This window comes from Ovis canadensis, chromosome 2 (assembly GCF_042477335.2).
Source record: "Ovis canadensis isolate MfBH-ARS-UI-01 breed Bighorn chromosome 2, ARS-UI_OviCan_v2, whole genome shotgun sequence".
In the NCBI taxonomy this organism is placed as follows: domain Eukaryota; kingdom Metazoa; phylum Chordata; class Mammalia; order Artiodactyla; family Bovidae; genus Ovis; species Ovis canadensis.
Window position 1 is genome coordinate 147,705,628 of NC_091246.1, and position 26,693 is coordinate 147,732,320.

At 37.2% G+C, this 26,693-nt stretch overlaps 1 protein-coding gene across 2 annotated transcripts in view; it reads right to left on the minus strand.

Moving 5' to 3' along the window:
• XIRP2 (xin actin binding repeat containing 2) overlaps nt 1–26,693 on the minus strand; it is a 356,418-nt gene that overhangs the window by 89,633 nt on the left and 240,092 nt on the right. For both annotated transcript variants that reach the window (XM_069577332.1, XM_069577329.1), the window contains exon 3: nt 23,401–23,554. In XM_069577332.1, the coding sequence (XP_069433433.1) occupies nt 23,401–23,554 (154 nt within the window). The remainder of the gene's footprint in view (nt 1–23,400; nt 23,555–26,693) is intronic.

Below are 26,693 nucleotides of genomic sequence, written 5' to 3' on the forward strand. Positions count from 1 at the left end.
ATACCCAGTGGTTTATATTTGCCTTATTTTTTCGTGAGAAATGATGCAAATCCATTTATGTCTCCAAAGTAAATAAAGTCAGTCACCATAATTGTAGATTAAAATATTTTAAGTAATTTATCATTCCAGTAACCAAAGAACCATATTTGACAACATTCAACACCTATTCATGATTAAAAACTTTCGATAAACTAAGAACAAAAAGATTTTTTAAAGTTCATAAACAGCATGTACATAAAATTCTGTAGCCTACATCACACTTAATGATGGAACGTGAATGTTTTGTCTTTATTAAGATTGTGGAGAGGATGTCTACTCTTATCCTTTCCACTTGGCATCATGCTGCAGTGTTTGCCAGTGTAATAAGGTAGGAAAAAGAAATATGAGACAAATGATTAGGAAGAAGTAAACCAATCACTATTCAAATAGCATTACTATATACTTAAAAGTCTTCAAAAATTACTATAACTAATAAAAGCAAAACCAAATACCACCACACATCTAGTAGAATGTGGAACATCACTACACAGCTAGCAGAACACTAATTTCTAAAAGTGTATGTTTCTACATGCTATTTTACATGTATATCCACTGAGAAAAAACTAGGAGGAAATACACCTGATTCTCCACGGTAGGAATACCAGTAATTTTTAATTTTTTAAACTATATCTCACAATGGAAAATCACATATTTATAACATTAACAAAACAATAAGCCTCATTAATGTTTTTCAAATAAACATGCTGTCATTTGCCACTGAAAATATAGAAGTGGAAGAACTTTTGTAGCTAGACTTTTTTATGTCTTTTGTGTGTGTGTGTGATACACCATGTAGCATGTGGGATCTTCCCTGACAAGGGACTGAACCTGTGCCCCCTGCTTTGGGAACATGGAGTCTTAACCACTGGACCTCTAGGATTCTATTGCCTATATAGTCAAGATGTTAGAAACAACTAGATTGCTTATAGAATTATTTGTTAATAATCTCTTCTCCCTCAAACCTACATACATCATTCTACTGTTTTCTAGCAGAGCATAGGTTGGAGAAAAATTCAGTGCATCTTGACAGTATTACTTTGTATATACTGATTTTCTTCTTAGGATGCTTATAAGACTTTTTATTTTTTATCCTACATATTTAAGATTTGTAATGGAAGAAATAATAACCATATATGAAAATAATAGCAGCAAATGATAACAATAACAGCAAGAGAGCATACGTATGTGCCAGTTGCATTCCAAGTATATTGCAAACATCATCTAATATAATCTCCATAAGAAATATATGTAGTAAGTTCTGCTTTTTTTTAAAGCAAACAAACCAAAATATAGAGACAGGTTAAATATTTTTCCCAACATATTTTGCTCAAAGTCTAACAGTCAGAAATTGGATCCAAACTGTCTGGTGCCCAATTCAATGCTTTTGATTACCAGGTTGTAAGTCTTACTCTTTATAGTAATGGGCAAAGTAATTTCAAAATTTTTTATCTTTTAGAAATAAATAGATGAAATATATTTTTAAAAATGATTTAATCCATTAGGGAAGAATAAAATATGTATCCCCTTAGTGAACTGTGACAAATAAATGATATTATGTAATTCATCTAAATGTTCTTGATATACCAATGTGTCATTTATCATTTTATTCCTCTAAGCTGCAGATCTACCCTCGGTGGCTCTGCATGCAATGCTGGAACATTTTTCTCTTGCCAGCTGGCAAGATGGTAAGCTTCATCAGTAGAGAACCCTGGAGGGATCCTGGAAGAGAGTCAGCTCTTGGTTTCTGTGCATCCTCTCTCCTGGCAGCTTCCTACAGTGCTTTGTGGCCAGGGCATATGGTACCTCTGCATGGTACCTCCCTCAGAGGCCCAGAAAGTGATTCCCCAGTTTCCCAGTGCAGCCCCTCTATGAACTTCTCTGCCATCTGGGGGGCCTCAGTAGTGCGCTCTCCAGGGAGGTCTGGATCCCAGCCTTACAGGGCAGAGGACCCTTTCTATATTTGTTAGTTTCTTGGGTGATCTTTGTTACCTCTAGAGGTTGTGGTTGCTTTCTATATCTTCTATTTCTGTATTCCTTAGAGGTTTCTTTACTCCTTTATGTACAATTCTCTTTTGCTCCTATCTCCTGTTATAGTTAATGATTCCCTGTTTTAAACTTCCCCTGTTAAAGTTACTGTATGTTTCTTGTCTCCTGATTGAAATCTTACTGGAAGAACTATTAAGTGCAATAAAATATAAATGGATGTATCAATTTACATTCTCAACAGTGTTAGAGGATTCCCTTTTCTCTACATCCTTTCCAGCATTTATTGTTTGTAGATTTTGTGATGATGGCCATTCTGACAGGTGTAAGGGGATACCTCATTGTAGTTTTTATTTGCATTTCTGTAATAATAAGTGATGTTGAGCATCTTTTCAAGTATTTGTTGGCCATCTGTATGTCTTCTTTGGAGTAATGACTATTCAGGTCTTCTACTCATTTTTTTTTAATTGGCTTTTTTTTTTTATATTGAGTTGCATGAGCTGCTTGTATATTTTATAGATTAGTCCCTTGTCAGATGCTTCATTTGCAAATATTTACTCCTATTCTGAGGGTTACATTCTTTGTCTTGTTTATGCTTTCCTTTGCTATGCAAAAGTTTTAAGTTTAATTAGGTCCCATTTGTTTATTTTTGTTTCTATTCTCATTATTCCAGGAGGGGCATCAAAAAAAGATCTTGTTGTACTTTGTGCCAAGAGTGTTCTGTCTGTCTTCCTCTAAGAGTATTATAGTATCTAGCCTTACATTTAGGTGTTTAATCCATTCTGATTTTATGTTTGTGCATGATATTAGGGAATGTTCTAATTTCATTCTTTTACATGTGGCTGTCCAGCCACTAGGTAGAATAACATGGAGTTTCCTTTAAAAAACTAAAAATAGAACTACCATGTGACCTACCAATCCTGCTACTGGACATATACCTGGGTAAAACCATAATTTAAAAAGAAACATGCACTCCAATGTTCACTGCAGCAGTATGTGCAATAAACACGGATGCCAAGGGAGAAGGGGGTGTTGGGATGAATTGGAAGATTGGGATTGACATGTGCACACTAGTGATACTATCGAGAACCTACTGTAGAGCACAGGGAACTCTACTCAATGCTCTGTGGTGACCTCAATGGGAAGGAAATTCAAAAAAGACAGGATATACGTATACATATAGCTTATTCACTTTGCTTTGCAGTGGAAATTAATAAAATATTCTAACCAATCATATGCCAGTAAAACATTTTTAAAGATATGTAAATGGTTTTTTTTTGAGATTGAATATCCTCTATACATATCTGTAGTTATCTCTGAACCTCCCAACCTTAAAGTGTTCCAGTTTCAATAATCTCATTTATATGTTGGGAATAATAACACATCTCAAAAGATAAGTAGATAACACAAATGTTTATAAAAATGTATTACATATTGTGAAAGCACAATAGAAATGTGAGTTATTATTACTGCATGGTAAATGCTGTGAGGACAGGCCCATTTCTGTCTTGCTGTTACTGGATACCCCATGCCTTTCACAGGGCTTGGTACACTGTGGGTGCTCCATAAATGCTGGTTTGGTGAACAGATGTATGAACACATCTCTGTCATTCCATTTCACACTTAAGTCCGTTTGAGCTAAATTTTAAATATGTCAGATAAAGACATTGAGCAAAAGGCAAATATTATACAATAAAAATTTACTTTGCATCCTTCAACAGCATCTCAAAATCTTCTCGACTCTTGCCTCAAACACATTTGTAGTTATAAAGAGATAGAAAACATGGAAAAAAAACCCCTATGCAGTCCCAGAGATAAAACTGTGATGTACTGTTGAATTAATGATTTTCAGGTGTATTTTGTAAGAACAGTTACTGTTTGTAACCTGCTTTGGCCACCTGATGCAAAGACCTGACTCATTTGAAAAGACCCTGATGCTGGGAAAGATTGAAAGCAGGAGGAGAAGGGGACGACAGAGGATGAGATGGTTGGATGGCATCACCGACTCAATGAACATGAGTTTGAGTAAACTCCAGGAGTTGGTGATGGACAGGGAGGCCTGGCATGCTGCAGTCCATGGGGTTGCAAAGAGTGGGACACAACTGAGTGACTGAACTGACTGAAAACATTTAATTGTGTATGAGTCTTCTTTTGTTATCTTTAAGGAAATTATAGGTTCTGATGCCAAACTGTTTATGTTACAGCACAACTAGAACACTGTTTTAAGTTATTATGTGGATAAATAACTTCACATTTGATGCCCTTTATTTTCAGGGAGAAAAGAAACAGCTTTCATAGATTTTTTCCCCCACTCTTAATAGTCTCTGCTACTATTTTCACCCAAAAGACTAGACAGATATCAAGTTAAAATATGTCACTATGGCCAAGATGAAGCTCTATAATTTTTTTCTTCTTACATCTGTCCATGGGCTTGTATACACCGATACTGTTTGTTCCTCCCATTGCAACACTTTTCATAATGATCTTCAGCTGCCTTGTCAAGGAAGTTTGTTGCTTTTTTCTAAGAGTATGGAATTAGTAACACTTCACAAGCTGCTTTGATCACAGGGGTGGATGGGGAAAGACAGGCAAAAATTCTGGATTCTCAAAATTTTTTCTTGAAAGTAATGAAAATCACTTATTTTTTGGTGGACTTCCTTCTCTGTGCGTCTGGTGTTTCAAAAAAAAAAAATGAAGACATAGGATAGTCTTTGAGCTGTTATACATATACATGTATATTGTATACAGCATATGTGTAAGCTTCTTTCCTTTGCTTCCTGTAAATGAAGAGCAATGTCCATGTAAAGTAGATACTGACTTTTTCACATAGGAACATCCCACTGAACACAGTAGGCTCACATGTTATCCCAAGCATGTGCACGTGTGCTCAGTCATGGATGATTCTTTGTGACCCAATGGACTGTAGTCACCAGGCTCCTCTGTCCATGGAACTGTCCAGGCATGAATACTGGAGTGGGTGGCCATTTCCTGCTCCAGGGGATCTTCCTGACCCAGGGATCGAACCTGCTTCTCTTGTGTCTCCTGCATTGGCAGGCAGGTTCTTCACCACTGCACCACTTGGGAAGCCCCCCAAAGATAATGAATTAAGTCAAAAGCACACTGAAAACATCTGTTTATGACACACAGAATAAACAGATAAGTAAAGGAGTGAATGAATGAATCAAAGCTGAAAAGATTTGATGGAAGAATTTAGCAATACAAACTAGGATCCCTAGGTTTTCTCATTAATCTAACATTTTTTTCAAGCATGCCATTTCGATGTCATAAACTGCTTTGTGTGTCTGTTGAGAATACTTGTCTCCATGTCTTTATTGCAATCGATGCATTTTGTTGTTGTTGTAAATAACAAAGCATAGTAAATATTTCCAAGCAACATTTGATTTGTTTATATTGAGAATTGGGAGAATGTGTAAGGATGATTTAGTATGTGCATTTTTAGACTGTGAATTGAAAAAAAAAAACATAAGCAAGATGAAAATAGAAACCTAAAAGCTTCCAGTGGAGCTTGGAAGAGGAAAATCATGAACAGTCAGTTTCATTGTCTTTGAAGTTTTAGACATTCATCTATTTTTATTGACTAACCAAAAAGCCATTTAAGCTTTGCTTCAGATGTCATTTCAGGCTGATAGGTCAGTTTCTGTTACTCTTCAAGACTTAGTTATTAAAAAAATGTTTTTTCCTATTGACAGGTCATAAAACATGAACACAGTAGACTTTATTTGATACAAAGTTTTTTTCAAAACTTATTATCTAAATTTATGCCTTAGAAGTGCAATCCATAGTCAACCACCTTGTCAAAAACTGGAAAATCATGTATTCACACAAACTACCTTCCTTGAACATCTATATAACACTGAGTATGCAAATACAACTTATCTTGCATTGATGAACTTACAATTGTTTATTGATGCAAAGAACTTGGAAACATCTTAGATGATTTAAAATAATTCACTCTAATTATAAATATATCTTATAGAACTTTTATGGACTGCACTTTCCCTAGCGGGCAAACTATTTCTGTGCCATTCTGAGTGCTATGCAGAGTAATAGGCGTCAATGTGGCAAACAATTCTCTATGGACCCATTTATTTACTTATTTTAAAAATAATCTCATTTATTTTTGGCTGTGCAAGTCTTTGTCGTTGCTTGGACTTTCTCCAGTTGTGGCAAGCGGGGGCTGCTCTCTAGTTGTGGCGCAAGGGCTGCTCATTGCTGTGGTTTCTCTTGATGCAGAGCATGGGCTCAGGGCGTGTGGGCTTAGGTAGTTGCTGCACCCGGGCTCAGGAGCTGCCGTTCCTGAAGCATAGGCTCTGGAGCACAGGCTCCATAGCTGCGGCCCATGGGTTTAGCTGCTCTGTGGCATGTGGGAACTTCCCAGATCAGGGACTGAACCTGCATCTCTGGCATTGGCAAGCAGATTCTTTACAATTGAGCCACCAGGGAAGCCCCAGCCCATTTATTCTTAATGAAATAGCTATTCACCTTGTCTAGAGCTGAGATTTCTGTTATATTGCTTTTCTAGCTTTAATTAAATATGATTTGACTTGTCCTCTTGCTCTTCAGGCCCAGGTTGTGTTGGGCATGAAGACACATCAAATTCATTGCTGTGAGGACATAAATGATTATGTGTATATATATATATATATATACATATATATATATATATATATATATATATATATATAAAGACTAACAATGTAAGCAATAATAACCAGCTGGTCTAAAAAAAAGTAAGCTTAACCTGAATGAAATGAAAGTACATGGTCAAAACATTTCTCTCACAAAACTGTCAGCCTCTGGTGCTCACTTTAGGACTAAGTTAATTTAAAAATACAACAGGAAAAGAGAGTTGATATCACCTCTGTTAATACAATCATTTGACAGCCTACTGACACATAAATAGAAAATAACTAGTCAGACTTAGCGAATTCTTCTCAAATCTAGAGAGAAATTCAATTTTAAAGATTATGTGTAAATGGTTCCTTTGTCCCCAGTAATTCCACAGCCACCTCGTACACCCAATTTTCTTCCTTTACTCTCAATTTGTCATTATTTATTTTGTTATCACGTTATATAGTTATTATCTGCTTTATTCACCACCAGAAAAGATCCATATGGGCAGGAACCACATTTTTGTTCATCATGGTATATCTGGGGCCTAGTATCCAGTAGTCATTTTATTAATGTGTTGCTTGAATAAATTAATAATGACTTCTATTGCCCTACTGGGCTTCCCTGGTAGCTCAGGTGGTAAAGAATCTGCCTGCAGTGTGGGAGACCTGGGTTGGGAAGATCCCCTGGAGAAGGGGATGGCTACCCACTTTAGTATTCTGGCCTGGAATATTCCATGGGCAGAGGAGCCTGGTGGACTAGTCCCATGAGGGGTTGCATTTGTATCTATATCCATCTTCTATAAATTCTGAGCTCCTTGAGATCAAGATCATAGTCTTAATTCATATTTGTGTCTTCTGAGCCTAGTCTATAAGAGATGCTCAACCATAATTTGCTAAATAAATTAACTCAACCCAGATGTTGCAAAACTGTTCCACTCACACAAACAACTACAACATATTTCCTTGAATGACTATAATGGGGAGAGAGGTAGGATCCCAGGATCTATTTGAGAATTTATTCCCCTGTTTGTCTCTGTCTAAAGAAAATTTTTGCTAATCTAAAATTTACGCTACTTTTTATTTGCATTCTTGTGCTTTATATTGTTAGTTATTTTCACATTGATTGGCCTGTACCCAAAACTCAAACTTTGATCCCACTCCGGCCCAACTCCTGCCTCTCTCCAAATACAGGATCAATCTTAGTACTGATGAGCTGCTAGAACTCAGTGCTATTTCCCTTAGCAAACAAAAATCCAAGATAATATTGTTTACCAAACTAGATCAGAGTGCAGAGAAATCACTTGGGAAGTTTATTAAAATGCATGGATATTCAGAGTCTAAATCAAAGAGGTAAGCTACATTTTACTATAAGCTGTAGGTTGCATTGAGAAATCTGCATTTTAATAATGCTGCTGCAGCTGCTGCTGCTAAGTCGCTTCAGTCGTGTCCGACTCGGTGCGACTCCATAGACAGCAGCCTACTACGCTCCTCTGTCCTTGGGATTCTCCAGGCAAGAACACTGCAGTGGGTTGCCATTTCCTTCTTCAATGCATGAAAGTGAAAAGTGAAAGGGAAGTTGCTCAGTCATGCCCTACTCTTAGCGACCCCATGGACTGCAGCCCACCAGGCTCCTCTGTCCATCGGATTTTCCAGGCAAGAGTACTGGAGTGGGATGCCACTGCCTTCTCCCAATAATCATGCTAGCAGGGTGATTTGAGAAACTCAAATTTTAAGACCAGAGTTGAGAGAGGATGTTTATACATCCTTGCATTGTCAGTGCCTGTGTCTGACATATAATTGGTATTAACATCCTTCCTCAAAATGTAGATGCCTATGCTTCTTAGACAATCGGTTTTATTCATGATCTGTCTTCTTTTGTTAACCTTTCTTCTGCCCCAGAATCCATTTCCTATCACTTCTTATCCTATGTTATGGCCTAGTCTCAATAGAAATTTAGCCCATTGGTTTATATTTAATGAGAACCTTCTCTATGCCATTAACAATTTCCAATATCACTTAAGATAACTGAGTTGTTTACTAAGAGCAAGTTGAAATGCAAACAACATCCCATAGCCACTGGGACCCAATCCAGATTGCTTGGTGATAAATGATGAACACTGAATTCACTCTTTAAACCTGTAAAAGAATCTAGACCTTGTACTTCACACAATGCTCTGTCATAGACTGAGTTGTGTCCTAAAAAAAGATTTTATTTAAAGTTACAGGATTTGACATTAACCTCTCCTAAAATACTTTATTCACTCATATTTGTTAAACTTGCAAATCTCTAAAAAAACTTCCACCAAAGTAGAAATTGAAATAACAGTAGTCTTTTACAAAATATGGAATCAAATAACAAAAGGCCAGTTAACAGCCACATTTTAATATAATAGTTTTTCATTTATATTGCTATTATAAAACTTAAACCTAACTCTTTATAGCTTTTTACAATTCTTTTTGCTGCTGCTGGGGGCGGGGGAGGTTGTAACACTTTGGGGGGTGGGCCTGCTGCCATGGCCCCTCAGCTTTTTACAACTCTTCAGCATATAGACGTGCCACTCAACAGTGATGAAAGCAAGCAGGACCCTATGGGGCCCTCCCAGATACAAAAGATTTCCATGTCACTGTTTCTTTTTTTGTAAGAAAAGGTTTCAACCTTCTAGACATTCCCAGAGTTCTAAAGGACAGATTCAAACAGTTACTAATTAGAAGACCGAGGAAACAAAGGAAAGACTGGCAAGAAACAGGGCAGTGATGCAGCAGGGTTCTGGTTACTCCTCAAGGGATATAAGGGATATACATAACAATGTGATACGTATCCTTGGGATCAACAAGTGTCATTGTTGCTCAGTCATCCTGCTGTGTTGACTCTTTGAGACCCCATGGACTGCAGTACACCAGGCCTCCCTGTCCTCCACCATCTTCTGGAGTTCGCCCAAGTTCATGTCCATTGCATCAGTGATGTCTTCTGACCATCTCATCCTCTGTCACCCCCTTCTCCCCCTGCCCTCAATCTTGCCCAGTCTGGGTCTTTTCCAATGAGCTGACTCTTTGCAAGATGTGGCCAAAGTACTGGAGCTTCAGCATCAGTCCTTCCAGTGAACATTCAGGACTGATCTCCTTTAGGATGGACTGGTTTAATCTCCTTGCAGTCCAAGGAACTCTCAAGAGTTTTCTCCGGCACCACAGTTTGAAAGTATCAATTCTTTGGTGCTTTGCCTTCTTTATGGTCCAGCTCTCACAACTGTACATGACTACTGGAAAGACCATAGTCCTGATTACACAGAACTTTGTCCACAAAGTTGCGTCTTTGCTTTTTAACATACTATATACGTTTGTCATAGCTTTCCTGCCAAGAAGTAATTGTCTTCTAATTTCATGAATGCAGTCAACATCCACAGTGATTTTAGAGCCCTTTTCGGAAATCTGTCACTGCTTTCACCTTTCCCACTTCTATTTGTCATGAAGTGATGGGACCAGATATCATGATCTCAGTTTTTTTAATATTTAGTTTAAAGCTGACCTTTTCACTCTCCTCCTTTATCCTCATCAAGAGGTTCTTTAGTTCCTCTTCTCTTTCTGCCCTTAGAATGGTATCATCTGCATTTCTGAGGTTCTTGATATTTCTCCTGGCAATCTTGATTTCAGCTTATAGCTCATCCGGCCCAGCATTTTTCATGATGTATATATAAGTTAAATAAACAGGGTGACAGTAAACAGCCTTGTTATTCTCCTTTCTCAGTCCTGAACCAGTTGGTTATTCCATACAAGGTTCTAACTGTTGCTTCTTGACCAGTATACAGGTTTCTGAGGAGACAGTTAAGATGGTCTGGTATTCCTGTCTCTTTAAGAGTTTTCCACAGCTTGTTATGATCTACACAGTCAAAGGCTTTAGCGTAGTCAATGAAACAGAGGTAGATGTTTTTCTGGTTGATCTCTGATTCCTCTGCCTTTTCTAAACCCAGCATGGACATCTGCAAATTCTTGGTTCACATGATGCTGAAGCCTAGCATGCAGGATTTTGAGCCTGACCTTACTAGCATGGGAGATGAGTGCAATTGTCCGGTGGTTTGAACATTCTTTAGTACTGCTCTTCTTGGGAATTGGGATGAGGATTGACCTTTTTCAGTCCTGTGGCCACTGCTGGGTTTTCCACATTTGCTGACCTATTGAGTGCAGCACTTTGAGGGTTTTAAATAGCTCTGCTGGAATTCCATCACCTCCACTAGCTTTACTGACAGCAATGCTTCCTAAGACCTAGTAGACTTCATACTCCAGAAGGTCTGGTTCTGGGTAAGTGACCACACCATTGTGGTTATCCAGGCTATTAAGATCCTTTTTTGTACAGTTCTTCTGTGTATTCTTTCTATCTCTTCTTGACCTCTTCTGTATCTCTTAGGTCTTTACCATTTCTGTCCTTTATTATGCCCATCTTTGGTATTTCCAATGTTCCATCTTTGATATTTCCAATGTTCCATCTTTGGTATTTCCAATTTTCTGAAAGAGATCTCTAGTCTTTCCCCTTCTGTTGTTTTCCTCCCTTTTTTTTTTTTTTTTTTTTTTTTGCATTGTTCATTGAAGAAGGCCTTCTTATCTCTCCTTGGTATTCTCTGTAATTCTATATTTATTTGGGTGTATATTTTGCTTTCTCCCTTGCCTTTCACTTCACTTCAGCTATTTGTAAAGCCTCCTCAGACAACCCCTTTGCCTTCTTGCTTCTCATTTCCTTTGGGTGGTTTTGTTTGCTGCCTCCTATACAATATTATCAGAGAAGGCAATGGCACCCCACTCCAGTGCTCTTGCCTGGGAAATCCCATGGATGGAGGAGCCTGGTAGGCTGCAGTCCATGGGGCCGCTAAGAGTCGGACATGACTGAGCGACTTCACTTTCACTTTTCACTTTCATGCACTGGAGAAGGAAATGGCAACCCACTCCAGTGTTCTTGCCTGGAGAATTCCAGGGACAGAGGAGCCTGGTGGGCTTCAGTCCTTGGGGTCACACAGAGTTGGACATGACTGATGTGACTTAGCTGTGACTTAGCATACAATATTATGGACATCTGTCCATAGTTCTTCAGGCACTCTGTTTACTAGATCTAATCTCTTGAATCTATTCATCACCTCCACTGTATATTCATAGGGGATTTTGTTTAAGTCATACCTGGCTGGACCAGTGGTTTCCCCCACTTTCTTTGGCTTAAGTCTGAATTTTTTTATGAGAAGCTTATGATACAATACTATAAAGATTTTAACAATATTTGAACAAAATTAAAAAATTCAATAATATTATAGATTTTAGTATCTTAATCAAAAATTTTTCTCTAGTAAAATCATTTCTTCAATATATATCCTCCATCACTGATTATTGTACTTACTTCTAGTGTTTCTTTTAGAAAAATAGATAAAAGTTGGTATGAATTTTTAGATTGAAATCTTGAATTTGATTAACATTGTTAAACTGTCTCTCCAAGTGATCATACTTTTTTTTTTCTTTTTCACCACCACAACATATGAGAGGGTCTATTTCTTTATATAGCTTCTCTGGTGGCTCAGACAGTAAAGGATCTGCCTGCAAAGCAGGAGATCCAAGTTCATTTCCTGGGTCAGGAAGATCCCCTGGAGAAGGAAATGGCAACCCACTCCAGTATTCTTGCCTGGAGAATCCCATGAATAGAGGAGCCTGGCTACAGTCCATGGCCACAAAGAGCTGGACATGACTGAGTAGCTAACGCACTTTCATTACCTAATGCATCCTACAAATGAGGGGCTTCCCTTGTGGCTCAGCTGATAAAGAATCTGCCTACAATGCAGGAGACCTGGGTTGGATCCCTGTTGGGGAAGATCCCTTGGACAAGAAAGCAGCAATCCATTCCAGTACTCTTGCCTTGAAAATTCCATGGACAGAGGAGCAGGACAGGCTGCAGTGCGTGGAATTGCAAAGAGTTGGACACAACTGTGCAATTAACTTTCACTTTTTCACAAGTGGAAGTTTGTCACAGAAAGTTTTTACATTCTGATCATCTGATGGAAAATATTATGCCTAATTCTTATGTCAATTTTATCAATAATTACTAGTGTTGTTCACATTTTTATATGATTATTATAAATTGTAGCTTTATTTTGGTTCCTACGCTTACTCCTTGGAAGGAAAGTTATGACCAATCTAGATAGCATATTAAAAAGCAGAAACATTACTTTGCCAGCAAAGATCCATCTAGTCAAGGCTATGGTTTCTGCAGTAGTCAAGTATGGATGTGAGAGTTGGACTATAAAAAAAGCTGAGTGCCAAAGAATTGATACTTTTGAACTGTGGTGTTGGAGAAGGCCCTTGATAGTCCCTTGGATTGCAAGGAGATCCAACCAGTCCATCCTAAAGGAGATCAGTCTTGGGTGTTCATTGGAAGGACTGATGCTAAAGCTGAAACTCCAAAACTTTGGCCATCTGATGCGAAGATCTGACTTATTTGGAAAGACCCTGATGCTGGGAAAGATTGAAGGCAGGAGAAGAAGAGGATGACAGAGGATGAGATGGTTGGATGGCATCATCGACTCAGTAGACTGAGTTTGGGTAAACTCTGGGAGTTGGTGATGGACAGGAAGGCCTGGTATGCTGCAGTCCATGGGATCGCAAAAAGCTGGAGCACATCTGAGTGACTGAACTGAAATGGAAACTGATACTTCGCCCAGTTTTAAATTTGGTTGTCTCTTTGATAGATGCTGCCCATATATCCTGGATATTCATGTTTTGTTGGTTATATGTGCTATAATATTTGTTATTTTTCTGTTCTCTTATTTAGTTAATATATTGTTTTCAGAACCATAGACAAAATATGTCACCTGCCATATCAGTAACCAAAGGACATTGGGGCTATCAAGCTATCCGCCACTGAGGCCACCCTCGATGACGGTACACCCTAGGGGGATTCAGGATGAAGAAAAACAGGACACTGGCCCTACTTAGTTAAGAAGCATATCAAAGGAATAATTTCATTAAGCCCAGATTAAAAAAAAAAAAGACTTCCCTAATGGTCCAGTGGTTAAGACTCTGCACTTCCAAAGCAAGGGTACAGGTTTGATTCTTGGTTGGGGAACTAAGATCCCACAGGCCCAGCAACATGACCCCCCCCCCAAAAAAAAAAACAAAACCTAGACTCGCATCTTCTCATACAGAGAAAAGTGCTAAGTTCATTAACTTAGGATGCTTGCTCTTACTTTAATTAGCAGTAATCTTTTCATGTTCAACTCTTTTTGTTTGTTTGTTTGTTTGTTTTGCAAAAATTCCAATGTCCTGGCTCTTCCCTTACGTCTTTAGAACAGACTCTCAGAGATATCCAAGAGGCTATATTCTGGGCTTAGTATTGTGTATTCTGGATAAGTCTTCAATAATGCCCCAACTAAAACATAATGCTCACCTTTTAGGCTGTGCAATTTTTTCAGTCAACGGAAGTTTACATATTTTTATGACATTGGGTCTCATACATTTTCTGTTTATTTTCCCCTCTCAAGTCATAAATATATACTTATATTAATATAATTTTATACAGAGCTCCCTTTCTAAAACCTCTAATTCACATCTGATGTTTGTGTATGTATAATTCTGTTTTGTTATACATGTTGACTCTTACATAGTGTTGTTTCTTGCCTATACTGTGATTTTTGATTGTGAGCTCACGTTCATTGGAACTCTAACCCTGGATTTTATTGAGGCCTTAGTCAACTACATACATTCCGCCAGAAAGGATTTATATTTTGTCCTACCAGCTGTTTACTAACCTGGATCCATTCAAAATTGATATTAAAGTTCCTTAATAGTTACCTATCCATAATATAACTAAAAGTAATGGGCTTCATGCTCTGACATCATCTTCCCACAGAGCACTTCATCATCACTAGGGATAGAGAGTGAAGATACTTCAGCCATGAGTCAAAAGTATTGTTACATGATGATATAAAATAGGTTTGGAGGTGGTGTATAAAATTCTTCCCTGATGTTTTTGAAAGGCAATGGTCTTAACAAGTCACTAGAGAATGATTACACATCCCCTAATAAATCTGGAACTACCTAGAATGTTACACACTGAAATATTAGACCTAGTAAACTATTAAACAGGATGCTTCCTATTGTGTTTGGCAAGAACTGATTATTTTTTTTAAATAGGTGATCTTCAAAAAACTGAACAACTGGTCTTTTATATTAGGCAATACAAAGTTATGTGTTGTTCTTCAAGAATTCCTGAGACCCTCTGGCGGGGACTTTGTGTACTCTTCTAATTGAGGCCCCATATAGTATTTCATCACTTTGGAAGTTGTAAATAAAGAATCATAACTATGACATGCAATATTTATTCATAGAACATTATTTTAGCTCAATCCTCATATTTATAGATGTGCAAAAAAAGCCAAATATAGAAACATGTAACTCTTTGTAAATATAACTTCATATTCATGTGCTATTATTACTTGTTTTCATATTCCTTATTGATAAGTTATTATTCTTCTAATTCACCACGGACACTAAATATTTTAAGGAGAATGCAAAGCTGTATTAAGCAGAAATAATAAGATATTATCTTAGAAAGAAACAAAATGCTTCTAATTAATTTTGATTTCAAATACGTGAGATATTTCTTATATTAGATTGTGTGGAAAAAATACACATTTGTAATAAAAATATTTGGCTCAAAATCTGAAAATACAAATACATAAAAAACATATACTTTGAAAACTGAATTTTTAAAGAACTGCTAATTAGCTAATGTACTTGGCAGCTTTTTTCCCCACTCCTCATATCTAGGATGTCTAGAGTTTAGGATTGTCCTTAGAATGTTTGTTTTTTATTGTGGTAAAAAAATAGGTAAATACTCCACTCCTTCACTTTTATAAATTTTGTTAAAACATGTCAATCAACATTTTAATCAACCCTGAATGCATAAAAATTGCCTTCCTTTTTCATTCAAACCAGCTTTCTTAACCTGGCAACTGAGTCATATTAACCTCAACCTAAATTGTTTCATTTTGGAATTGAGATCCTACTCAGGCACCACCTCATTGGGTATAAAGACATTCATTGACATGAACTGCTAAGTATAAAATATATGGAAGCTTTCCTATTCCCCCCAAATTCCTTACTTTCAATTGATCTACCTGGAATTTTCCCCCTTTCTCATATTCCTCCCTTTCAAACATCTTTGAAAAAAAAATATTCTTTACAAATCCCAATCATATTTCATAGTCAGCACCATTCCCCTCCACAAAAAGACTTCAAAAAGAAAAAAAAAAAAGAAAATCAGCACTTCTGCAAAGCATCTTGGGTCCAGGGACAAATGACTTTCTGTATGCCCTTCTACTATACAACTATTCATCCTTTAAAGACAATTTTTTTGTGGATGTGCTTCCTTTCTTAAAAGTGGCTCAGGGACAGAATATGTCTTCATATACCCTACTCCCCGATACCAAATACAGAAGCAGGCTCACAGTGCAGTAAACATTTGCTGAATTTATGGATGTTGCGATTGCTCTCCCTCTGTGTTTGTCTTTGACGCCAGTTATTTAGTAACTGGATTCTAGATATTTCTCAAAAACTGTTTTAGAACTGCTTTTCCCTGATGCCTTTTCCTGCCTTTCCCCCTCTATTCCTACTTCTGTTTCTGTCACTTTCTCTCTCTCCTCCTTTCTTTGTTCTCTCTTTCTTTTCCCTCAAAAATCACTGCCTCAAAGTAATGTGTTTTCTTAGTCATGCATTAATCCTTTGTGACTAGCTTTGTGCTTAAACCAAACTATGATTGCATCTTCAACACCTGTCTTGAAACTTGTCCAGTGTGGTCCCACCACATTCATGAACCTCTAACGTTGCCTTTATTTTGAAACACTGACAGCTACATGAGCTGTGCCAACCTGGAGAGAACATGAACTCAGGTTAAGATGCGGGGTTCTTGTGTTTCACCTTTGTACTGACATTCTAATTTCAAACCTATTAGGTAACACAATTCTCATGTCCCTTTCCCTAGAATAACCACTTCTTGGTTCAGGTCCCACGTGTGAGCTCCAAGTCTTTAGCCGGTCCTGTGATTCTGCCTGAATCATTTGCGTCATATCTTAGCCTGTCTTCTGGAGACCAAAAGTGAGCAATAGATATGCCAAACGTATAACATGTGTACTGAGGAGCAAAGGGCGGAATAGTCACACACTTTGCATGGTGACATTGGTAAGGTATAAGGGTTCTCTGTGTGCTTAGTTGCTCAGTAATGTCTGACTCAATGGTCCCATGGACTGTAGCCTGCCAGGCTCCTCTGTCCATGGAATTTTCCAGGCAAGAATACTAGAGTAGGTTGCCTTTCCCTTCTCCACGGATCTTCCTGACCCAGGGATCAAACCCATGTCTTTTGCATCTCTTGCATTGGCAGGCGGATTCTTTACCACTAGCTCCACCTGTGAAACCCCATAAGGATTTTACTGCCACGTTACCTTTGCTTCAAGTAACTGCATAAATACCAACACTATAGTCAATTCAGATCATGGGGCCTGTCATCTCTCAAGGAGGATTCTGCTTCAAACCTTCCTGACTATATCTGTTTTAAACACATTAAAAACTATAACTTTGTATACTCCTAGGGATGAAGAAAGAGAAAAAATCTTTTATTTGAGTGTTTGCTTAAATGTCATCTTTTTGTTGTGGCTCATCCTGACTATCCTAATTAAAACTGCAAACCTTCACAGGTCCCTATCCAATTTATCCTAATCTATATCTTCTATAGTACTCATTGCCTTCTGATATATAATTTACTTAACTATTTTTATTGTGCATTGTATGTTTCTCCCTGTTAGAATACAAGCTGCACGAAGGGAGATTCTTGTTTTTCTTTTCCCTCATCTTAGTCTATTTTATTCATGGATGTTCCCAAGCATGTAGACTAGTACCTGTCTCAAAAAAAGAATCAAAAACATTTGATGAATGAGTGAATGGACAAATGAAAACAATGCATCAAAAATATTCTCTAGGAATAGATATACATTTCTGATTCTATAATCAGAATATTTAAAAAATAATATTTAGTTCTTCCAATACACAAGATGAATGAATGGTTCTCAAGTGGGATATTTATATTTGTTGTTCTCTTTCTTTGATGGCATCATGTTTTAAAATTAAGTATGACCATGTCCCAGCTCAAAATGATTTCCTGGGATTTTGATTATTAACCAATGGAAATTTTCCAGCATTCCAAGGTGCTGATTTATAGCTAGCATGTGAAAGACCTCATGAATAGATCCTTCACTACAGTTTCCTCAGAATAGCAAACCCCCAGCTGCCCCTTCCAACAGAGTCCATGATTTAACTCTGGACTTTGTTTTGACTCACTGACTATAAAAGGGACTAAAAGGAACGTATGGGAGTCATTGAAAAACTGCAGGTGAAACCCACTTTAAGAAAGAAAAAGAGCAACCTCAAACTGAGTAAAGAGATCAAACAGAGCAAATCCTTTTGATATGACAAAAGGAATCTTCACTTTGTAAAGGACGTCACTGTGAGATTATTTTAAATGGTGATTCACTGACAATATTTTTACTGATGACATGTCTCCTGTGTGAATTAAAATAACATGGCTATTCTATAGGAGATTACCTGGGGGCATGAAAAAAGGTACAAGCAGGTAAGGAAGCAGATCTGGGAGTAGAAGCTGGGGTTGAGAGTCTTGGGTTCACCATGGTGTGCCCAGAGACTGGGTCTAAAAGCCTGTACTTTGAGTTCCATTAGAGAGAGCACATCAGTCACAGCAGAACAAATGGTGCTGACGGCTGTCGCTGGAACTGCTCTGTGTCTAATTTATTTATGAGCTTCCAAATGAAGCCCCCTTTTTTTTAAATTAAAGGAATGGTTCTGTTAATTTTAAGGCATCCTGTTACTGTATTTCATTTAACTTTTTTGACCTTAGGTATTTAGAGAATGGTTTGCTTCCTGACCTGAGTGGATTCATATTCCTAAGACAGTTAAGCTCTAGAAAAGATATTGTAGGAAAATCACATACCCTCACAGTAGAAATGTCTCTTCCTATAATAGTACCATTGTTTTATAGTGCGTTGAGAAGGGGACACAGGTGAAACTATGTTTCTCTTAATTTTGTCACTAGGAAATACTGCACAGAAGAGATTACTAAACCTTGTAGACAATCTTTTTATTATGTGGGTTATTGTTACTTACTTGTTTATTTTGCTGAGATAGACTTTCTTTATACTTACCCACCCATATTTTTAGAAGGATAAATTTGCAGAGAAAGGGTAAGTTAAAATTAACTATCATCTGGATCCCTTCCTATGAGAAAGGTGGATGATGAGTTTCTTGAGGAAATGACCTCTACTAAAACTATAATGTCCAAAATGGTAACTATTTGCATTCAAATTAATTAAAATTCAGTAAAATTCACAAATTGCTCCATCTCAGCAGGTACTTTGGAAGTACTTAATTGTCATTAGTGGTTATTTGCTACTGGTGTTACCACACTGAAGTGTACACATGTGGAACACTTTTATAAGAGACATGTGTACCCGAATGTTCATTGCAGCACTGTTTACAATAGTTAGGACATGGAAGCAACCTAGATGTCCATCGGCAGATAAGTGGATAAGAAAGTTGTGTTTCATATACACAATGGAATATTACTCAGCTATAACAAAGAACACATTTGAATCAGTTCTAACGAAGTGGATGAAACTACAGCCTATTATACACAGTGAAGTAAGTGAGAAAGAAAAACACCAATACAGTATATTAACGCATATATACAGAATTTAGAAAGATGGCAGCAATGACCCTATCTGTAAAACAGCTAAAGAGACGTAGATGTATAGAACAGAGTTTTGGACTCTGTGGGAGAAGGCGAGGGTGGGATGATTTGAGAGAATAGCATTGGAACATGTATACCACCATATGTGAAGTAGATCACCAGTCCAAGTTTGATGCATGAAACAAGGCACTCAAAGCTGGTGTGCTGGGACAACCCAGAGGGATGGGGTGGGGAGCGAGGGGGCAGGGGGTTCAGGATGGGGGGTGACGTATGTATGCCTGTTGCTGCTTCATGTCAACAGATGGCAAAAACCACCACAATATTGTAAAGTAATTAGCCTACAACTATAATAAATTAATGAAAAACATCAAACCATCTAATTTTAAAGAACAAATGAGGCATGTGAATAATAATCACACACAAGTATAAGCAGTGCACATATATCAATATTGTGGAAACATTAATAACTGAAAGGATCCCACCACTTATAGAGTAGTGGAAGATTCGAACAAAGAGAACCCAGAACTCTATCAGGGAAGATGAATGGCTGTTATGAGAATAAAAGTGAATTTACCTTTAATTCGGCAGAATAAAACAAGCAATATACCAGGTACTATCTTAAGGTTTATCACAAAAGCCTTGAAAGAGTAACTTTGAATGTTATTTTATCTGTTAGCATTTTACCTGTTGACAATTTAAAAAATCAATATTAAAATAATGGTTTGCAGAATAAAAGTGAAAAGTAGGCAACTGTCATATAAAAAAATCCCAATTAACTTAAAATTTATGAACATTACCCAATCACCTGTGATATTTGAAGCATCTCTTGGTCCAGAAATTTTCAGCAGAAAAAGTAGATATTGTATACTATGTACATGTGGATCAAACTGAAGTAGATCAAACCATGTAAATCAGTATCTAAGACCCTCATTATTTACTTTCCAACTTAGTGGTTTTTAAATTTCTGAAGGAAATTCCATAAATCAGATTTTTAATAGCACTACAACATTTCAGTCAAAAACCATTTATATGAATTTGTCTTTTCTCACACCTATCATATCATCCAAATTTGTCAAATTATGGATTCGTCATGCTTGACATTTAATTTCAAATGAGCCAAGTCTTCCTAGAAGCATTGGAACAACTAACTACTAGAGTGCATTCCACAGAAAATGTGAACATAACGCACTCACATGCACGCACAGCACTACATGTTATTCGGCTCTAGTACACCAGTGAGGAAACCTTGCAAACCTAAGAAGAGGTGGAGAGGGCAATTAAACACAAGCCGGGATGGATCATCAGACATGGAAAGGAGCCTGGGGAAACCCCAGTGCCCTTCTGTGCTGCTCCCTATGACCTGCAGTTTGGATAAGGGACAGGGCTAATCCATTCGGCATCTCCATTCCTGAGTTCCGAGATGGGACTATCAATTTACATCGATTTTACTAAATTCAAACAATGCAGGCCATTAGGTAACTACATGTTAATAATCTATTGTTAGTTTATTTTTAAAACGTTACTGTCTATAAAAGAGCTATACGTAAATGTTACCTTCAAGTATGAAATGCTTGAGGCTACTTAAGAGGTTTAACTAATATGTGAGGCCATTACAGTCACTCATATAATTGTATAAACTCTGATATCTTTCAGTTATTACAATTATTCATACACTTGTGTTTACATTCTTGGAATAAATTCTATCTCTGTGCAGCAGAACAACAATATGAATATACTCTTTGATTGTGTTGGCTTTGTCAAGATTATAAGTTAACTCTAAGTATTACAGGGGCTCATGATTGATTATTCCATCAGAGAGAAAAATTGGGGGTACCATGGAAGAATTAAAAGGATCCTATAATGAAAGAAGCTTCTCTTAGAAAGTAGTGATGCAGAGGGATCAGGTCTCGTGCAAGGTACATATAAAATAAAAATTCAGTTAGTTGCTATGTTCATCTTTAGTGCAATCTCTCCACTCTGGCTTTGTTGTTGTTTTAGTTTAGTTGTTTGAGATGTTCAATATACCTAGAAATTTAAATCTGTGGTCACTCTAAAATTTAAGTCATACCTTGATAATAAATAATACCCTTCAGACTACCTTTTCTAAGCTTGTAAAGTTAAGAGGCTTTTGAAAAGCTTTGCATGGAAATGAAAGAAAACAGAAGAGAGAAGAAGTAAGGTGAGATGAGAGGAGCTGTTTATCTCATGTAACTTTGATTAGTTTGCCAGCCTCTCTGTGCTAAGATCTCCACAGGCCAGCATCATCAGACATAAATCATTCACTAAAGCTTCCCTTTTTTTTTTTTTTGCCTCTGCTAATCTAATTCTTAGCATTCAGCCAAGTGCACACAAAGTTTAATCACAAGGCCAGAAATATATGGAGTAAATTCTTCAAGACTAATACTAATCATATTAGGATATCTACTGGGCATACCAAAATGAATTGAAAATGAAAAATAGGGATTGAGATCCCAGTTTGAAGATATTTTGAAATCCATGCCTGGCCCTCATTAGAAAACTAGCCCTCACCCCCACCAAAAACAGAAAGAAAGCTCTCTTTTATTCTTCCCACATCATCTCCCACTCCAAATTACATACTTAAATCAATTGGAAACAGAATGGGCTCAATCATATGTAAATTATTCTGAGGTTCAGTTTGTACTGTCATAGATTATAGCTTATCAAACTTTAATGTGCACACGAATCATTTGAGGATCTTGTTAACATACAGATTCTAATTCAGTAAGACTGATGAGGAGCCCAAGGTTCTGCATTTGTAATATGCCTCCAAGGGATGCTCCTGGTCTGATTCACAGAAGACACTTTGAACAGCAAAGTTTTAAAGTAGAGCACCATTTGCTTTCCCAAATTGTGACTTGTCTATCATATTCCAAAGACTATTTCACATTACTTTCGACTGGCATCTTGATGTTTGGCTGTATATAAATATATATATCAAAAGTATCCTAAAAGTTGTACTAATTGTGATTATTAACAAACATCACAAATACTATAATATGCATTGCTTGGCTAAAATAGAAAAACCCAGAATATGACTAATCAGAAATGATAAATTATATCTGTATTTTACAATAAATTATTTATATTTTGCAGTTCTGTTGTAGTTGAAATTATACTGATACTGTAATTTCTAACATATGAGCTATTAACTTTTTAATGACATATGCAGAACATTGATCAAATTTATGAGGTTTTCCCTTAAATTATGACACGCTCATGTCACTTTTTATTCTGAATTCATTAAGCACATTTAGTTTAATTGTCTGAAAAAGAGATGCTGAAGGCTTTGCACTCTTTTTTTGGCCATTGACAATTACTTATATTTTATTCTTTTATTTCCCACAGACAGGGAGACAAATATGTTTTTCCCTTTAGAAAAGGAAAAGTCAAGTGACGGTAAAATGCGTGGCTCCAAAAGCCTAATACTGAAAACACGTATTGTACTGGCTTATAATCAATTAAAAGATATTTTATTTTTAAAACTCAAAGTAAATATGATATACGCTGCTGCTGCTGCTAAGTTGCTTCAGTCATGTCCGACTCTGTGCAACCTCATAGATGGCAGCCCACCAGGCTCCCCCGTCCCTGGGAATCTCCAGGCAAGAACACGAGTGGGTTGCCATTTCTTTCTCCAATGCATGAAAGTGAAAAGTGAAAGTGAAGTCATTCAGTCATGTCCGACTCTTAGTGACCCCATGGACTGCAGCCCACCAGGCTCTTCCGTTCATGGGACTCTCCAGGCAAGAGTACTGGAGTGGGTTGCCATTGCTTTCTCCAGAATATGATATATAGAGAGAAGTATTTAAATATACCATTTCTCCCCTGAAGTGTATCTCTTGAGCTGTTCTTTCCCAATTTTTAAACAAAATTTTTAAAGATTTTACTTATTAACCACTCATGATATACAATGTACAACCCTAAGAAATATAAAAAAATTATGCTAACCTTCAAAGGTGTGACTGTGACTACTTTCAGATGAGATCTTGTCAAAAGGTGTTTCCTTGTCTTTCTTGCCTGAATCTTTCACAGAATCATCGGACTGGCTCCCAAGGTGACTCTTAAATGCTGGTGAACACAAATTTCTCTCAATTTCTACTTCCTGTTAGAAGACATTAAAGGGATATGTGTTAAAAGCTATCAGTGGGAAACAGATGTGGTTTTTAGGGGGTTTAAAAAGTGGGAGTGAGTGAGGGAGGAGGCTTCTATGAGTGATGCTTTCCAATATGCTTCGGGTAAAATGTTGATAACTTAGCCAAGAACTGTAAACACATATCTGACACTTAGTTTACTTCTCTGGAACTAGTTCCACTTTCCAAATTAGCTTTGCTTTCATGTGGCTTGTTTTGTTCTCATAAAAGAGAGAAAGTAGAAATAAGAGTCAAAATATAACCTAATACATGTTAATAGATGCAACTTCCTAAGGCCTGAGAAATGTCCTTAAGGGATTTAAAAAAATAGCTATATATATCAATGTCATATGCTTAAGACAGAAGGAAATGAGTTTTTCTTTAATATCATGCTCATCCTATAGTGATAATCTTAGTAATTATAGAGTTCCCAAATTACAAACCTATTCAACTACCATACAGTAAGTACAGTTTGGCCATTCATAGAGATTATGAAATTACTTCTTTGAGACAGTAATTCAAAATTGGAGAGATAAAAATTTCCCAAATAAAAATGTGTAAATGATGTTTCAAATATAGGGAGTCTACTGTTCCTTGTTTCATAGATTAACACAATCCAATCAAGCAAACCCCATCAATCAGACTAATGATTTTGAATAAAAAATTGTGAAATGTAAATGAGCCAAGACAGCTTGAGAAGCAAAGGGTACTTTTTAAAATTAAGTAATATGTTGAAAAAACTTTAATAGCTACTCACAACTTTTATATTTTTGTACATGGAGTTGTATTTTCTAAACCATGACCATTCAGATAAAGAACTGATGAGCTGCTCTTTACTTTTGTTACATTTTAAATACACTGGCATGAATAAGTCAAGTTTGAGAGACAGATAAAAACTCTAAAACATTTCTTAGAGTAGGTACATTTTCTGTGTCTATGATATGGTTAGACAGGCAAGGCTTTCAGAAAAATAACCTCTTAACTTCTTAGCATGTTTATGTTTTCTAATTTTCACACACACAGTATATATACATACATATATTACATTTATAACATATATATATACACTCCATTCAGTTCAGTTCAGTCACTCAGTCATATCCGACTCTTTGCGACCCCATGAATCACAGCACTCCAGGACTCCCTGTCCATCACCAACTCCAGGAGTTCACTCAGACTCACATCCGTCAAGTGTGTGATGCCATCCAGCCATCTCATCCTCTGTCATCCCCTTCTCCTCCTGCCCCCAATCCCTCCCAGCATCAGAGTCTTTTCCAATGAGTCAACTCTTTGCATGAGGTGGCCAAAGGACTGGAGTTTCAGCTTTAGCATCATTCTTTCCAAAGAAATCCCAGGGCTGATATCCTTTAGAACAGACTGGTTGGATCTCCTTGCAGTCCAAGGGACTCCAAAGAGTCTTCTCCAACACTACAGTTCAAAAGCATCAATTCTTTGGCACTCAGCCTTCTTCACAGTCCAACTCTCACATCCATACATGACCACTGGAAAAACCATAGCCTTGACTAGACGGACCTTAGTTGGCAAAGTAATGTCTCTGCTTTTGAATGTACTATCTAGGTTGGTCATAACTTTTCTTCCAAGGAGTAAGCGTCTTTTAATTTCATGGCTGCAGTCCCCATCTGCAGTGATTTTGGAGCCCCCCAAAATAAAGTCTGCCACTGTTTCCACAACTATTTCACATGAAGTTCATATGTATAATTAGAAAATAGTGGTATGTGATTGACCATGTCATCTTTCAGTACCCCTCCTTCCAATATATGATACATACTGTCTTCTTTACTGTGACTGTTTAACTGGAACTAAAAACATTTACAGGAGTCAAACAATGGTAAAGAAGTTTCCATTTTTAAAAAGGCATTGCCTTTAACATTTCTGTTTCCAACTATGAGCAAAAACCCAAATGCTCATAACAGTAGTTTGCTTTAAGTCATCAAGATACAATGTCAGATAAGCCATGGCGCTTGGCTTGATTGCCTTAGCTAGCGGAGAAGCACAGAACTCGCTCCTCAGTTCAATCTGGTGTCTTCTACTGTCACAGGGAGTGACTGCTGTGAAATGGATGCAGCATGTTTGTTTGCTTGTTTCAGCAATTTAATCCGGCTCCTTGCATTGGCAAAAATAAACTAAGATAAGCAAAGAAAAAATAAAATTGCTTTAAAAGTCATGATTCTTGTTCAGAAAATTTTTGTTTTGATAATGGCCAGAATGCTGAAAATGGTCCACGAACCTGATGTGCGCATGTGCTCAATTGTTTAGTCGTTTCCAGCTCTTTGTGACCCCATGGACTGCAGCCCATCAGGCTCCTCTGTCCATGGGATTCTCCAGGCAATTCTCCAGTATTCACTGGAGTGGGGTGCCATTTCCTTCTCCAGGAGATCTTACCAACCCAGGGATTGAACCCCTGTCTCTTGTGTCTCCTGATAGGTGATATGAAATTTATCATCTCTCTGTTTCATATGTAAACACAAAATGTGATTTGGTGAAATTGTTTAAGCAAATTTCAGCCAGTGATGACTCTGACATATATTACATTGGTATTTTCAACTCTGAATTCACAACTATCAAGAGTGCCTCATATACTGAGGCAGTAAAGGGCCCCACAGACAATTCAAATATGGACAAGTAGACCCATTTCCAAGCCTTGATTGTCAGATTCATATCAGTGTGTGGCAACTTCCTTAGCACCCTGTCAAATGGTAAGAAGGGGCCTGTACAGAAAAGGACTTTTTAGATAAGGTTGAATTGAGTTCTCTAATCAGTGATCTGCTGTAATCTCTTTAATCTGTTTTATGCACTGTGTTCCTACAAAAGATTTACTCTGAGTAAAAATCCACAGGCTTAAATAAATGCACAGAACACCAGCTTAGAGGGGGAAAATACCCACAGCTTTTGATTATGAGAAACTGAGATTCAAGCCTTCCCTTCACTACCTATTAGCTATGTGATCTTGTTCAGGTCACTTAATATATCTGGGACTAAGTTTTCTCATATATTATAGGAAAAGATTTAGTCACTGAACATCTAATATCCAACAATCAACTATTTGTAGTGTAATTTCATTTGAAATAAAATAAAATAAAATTTTAAAAC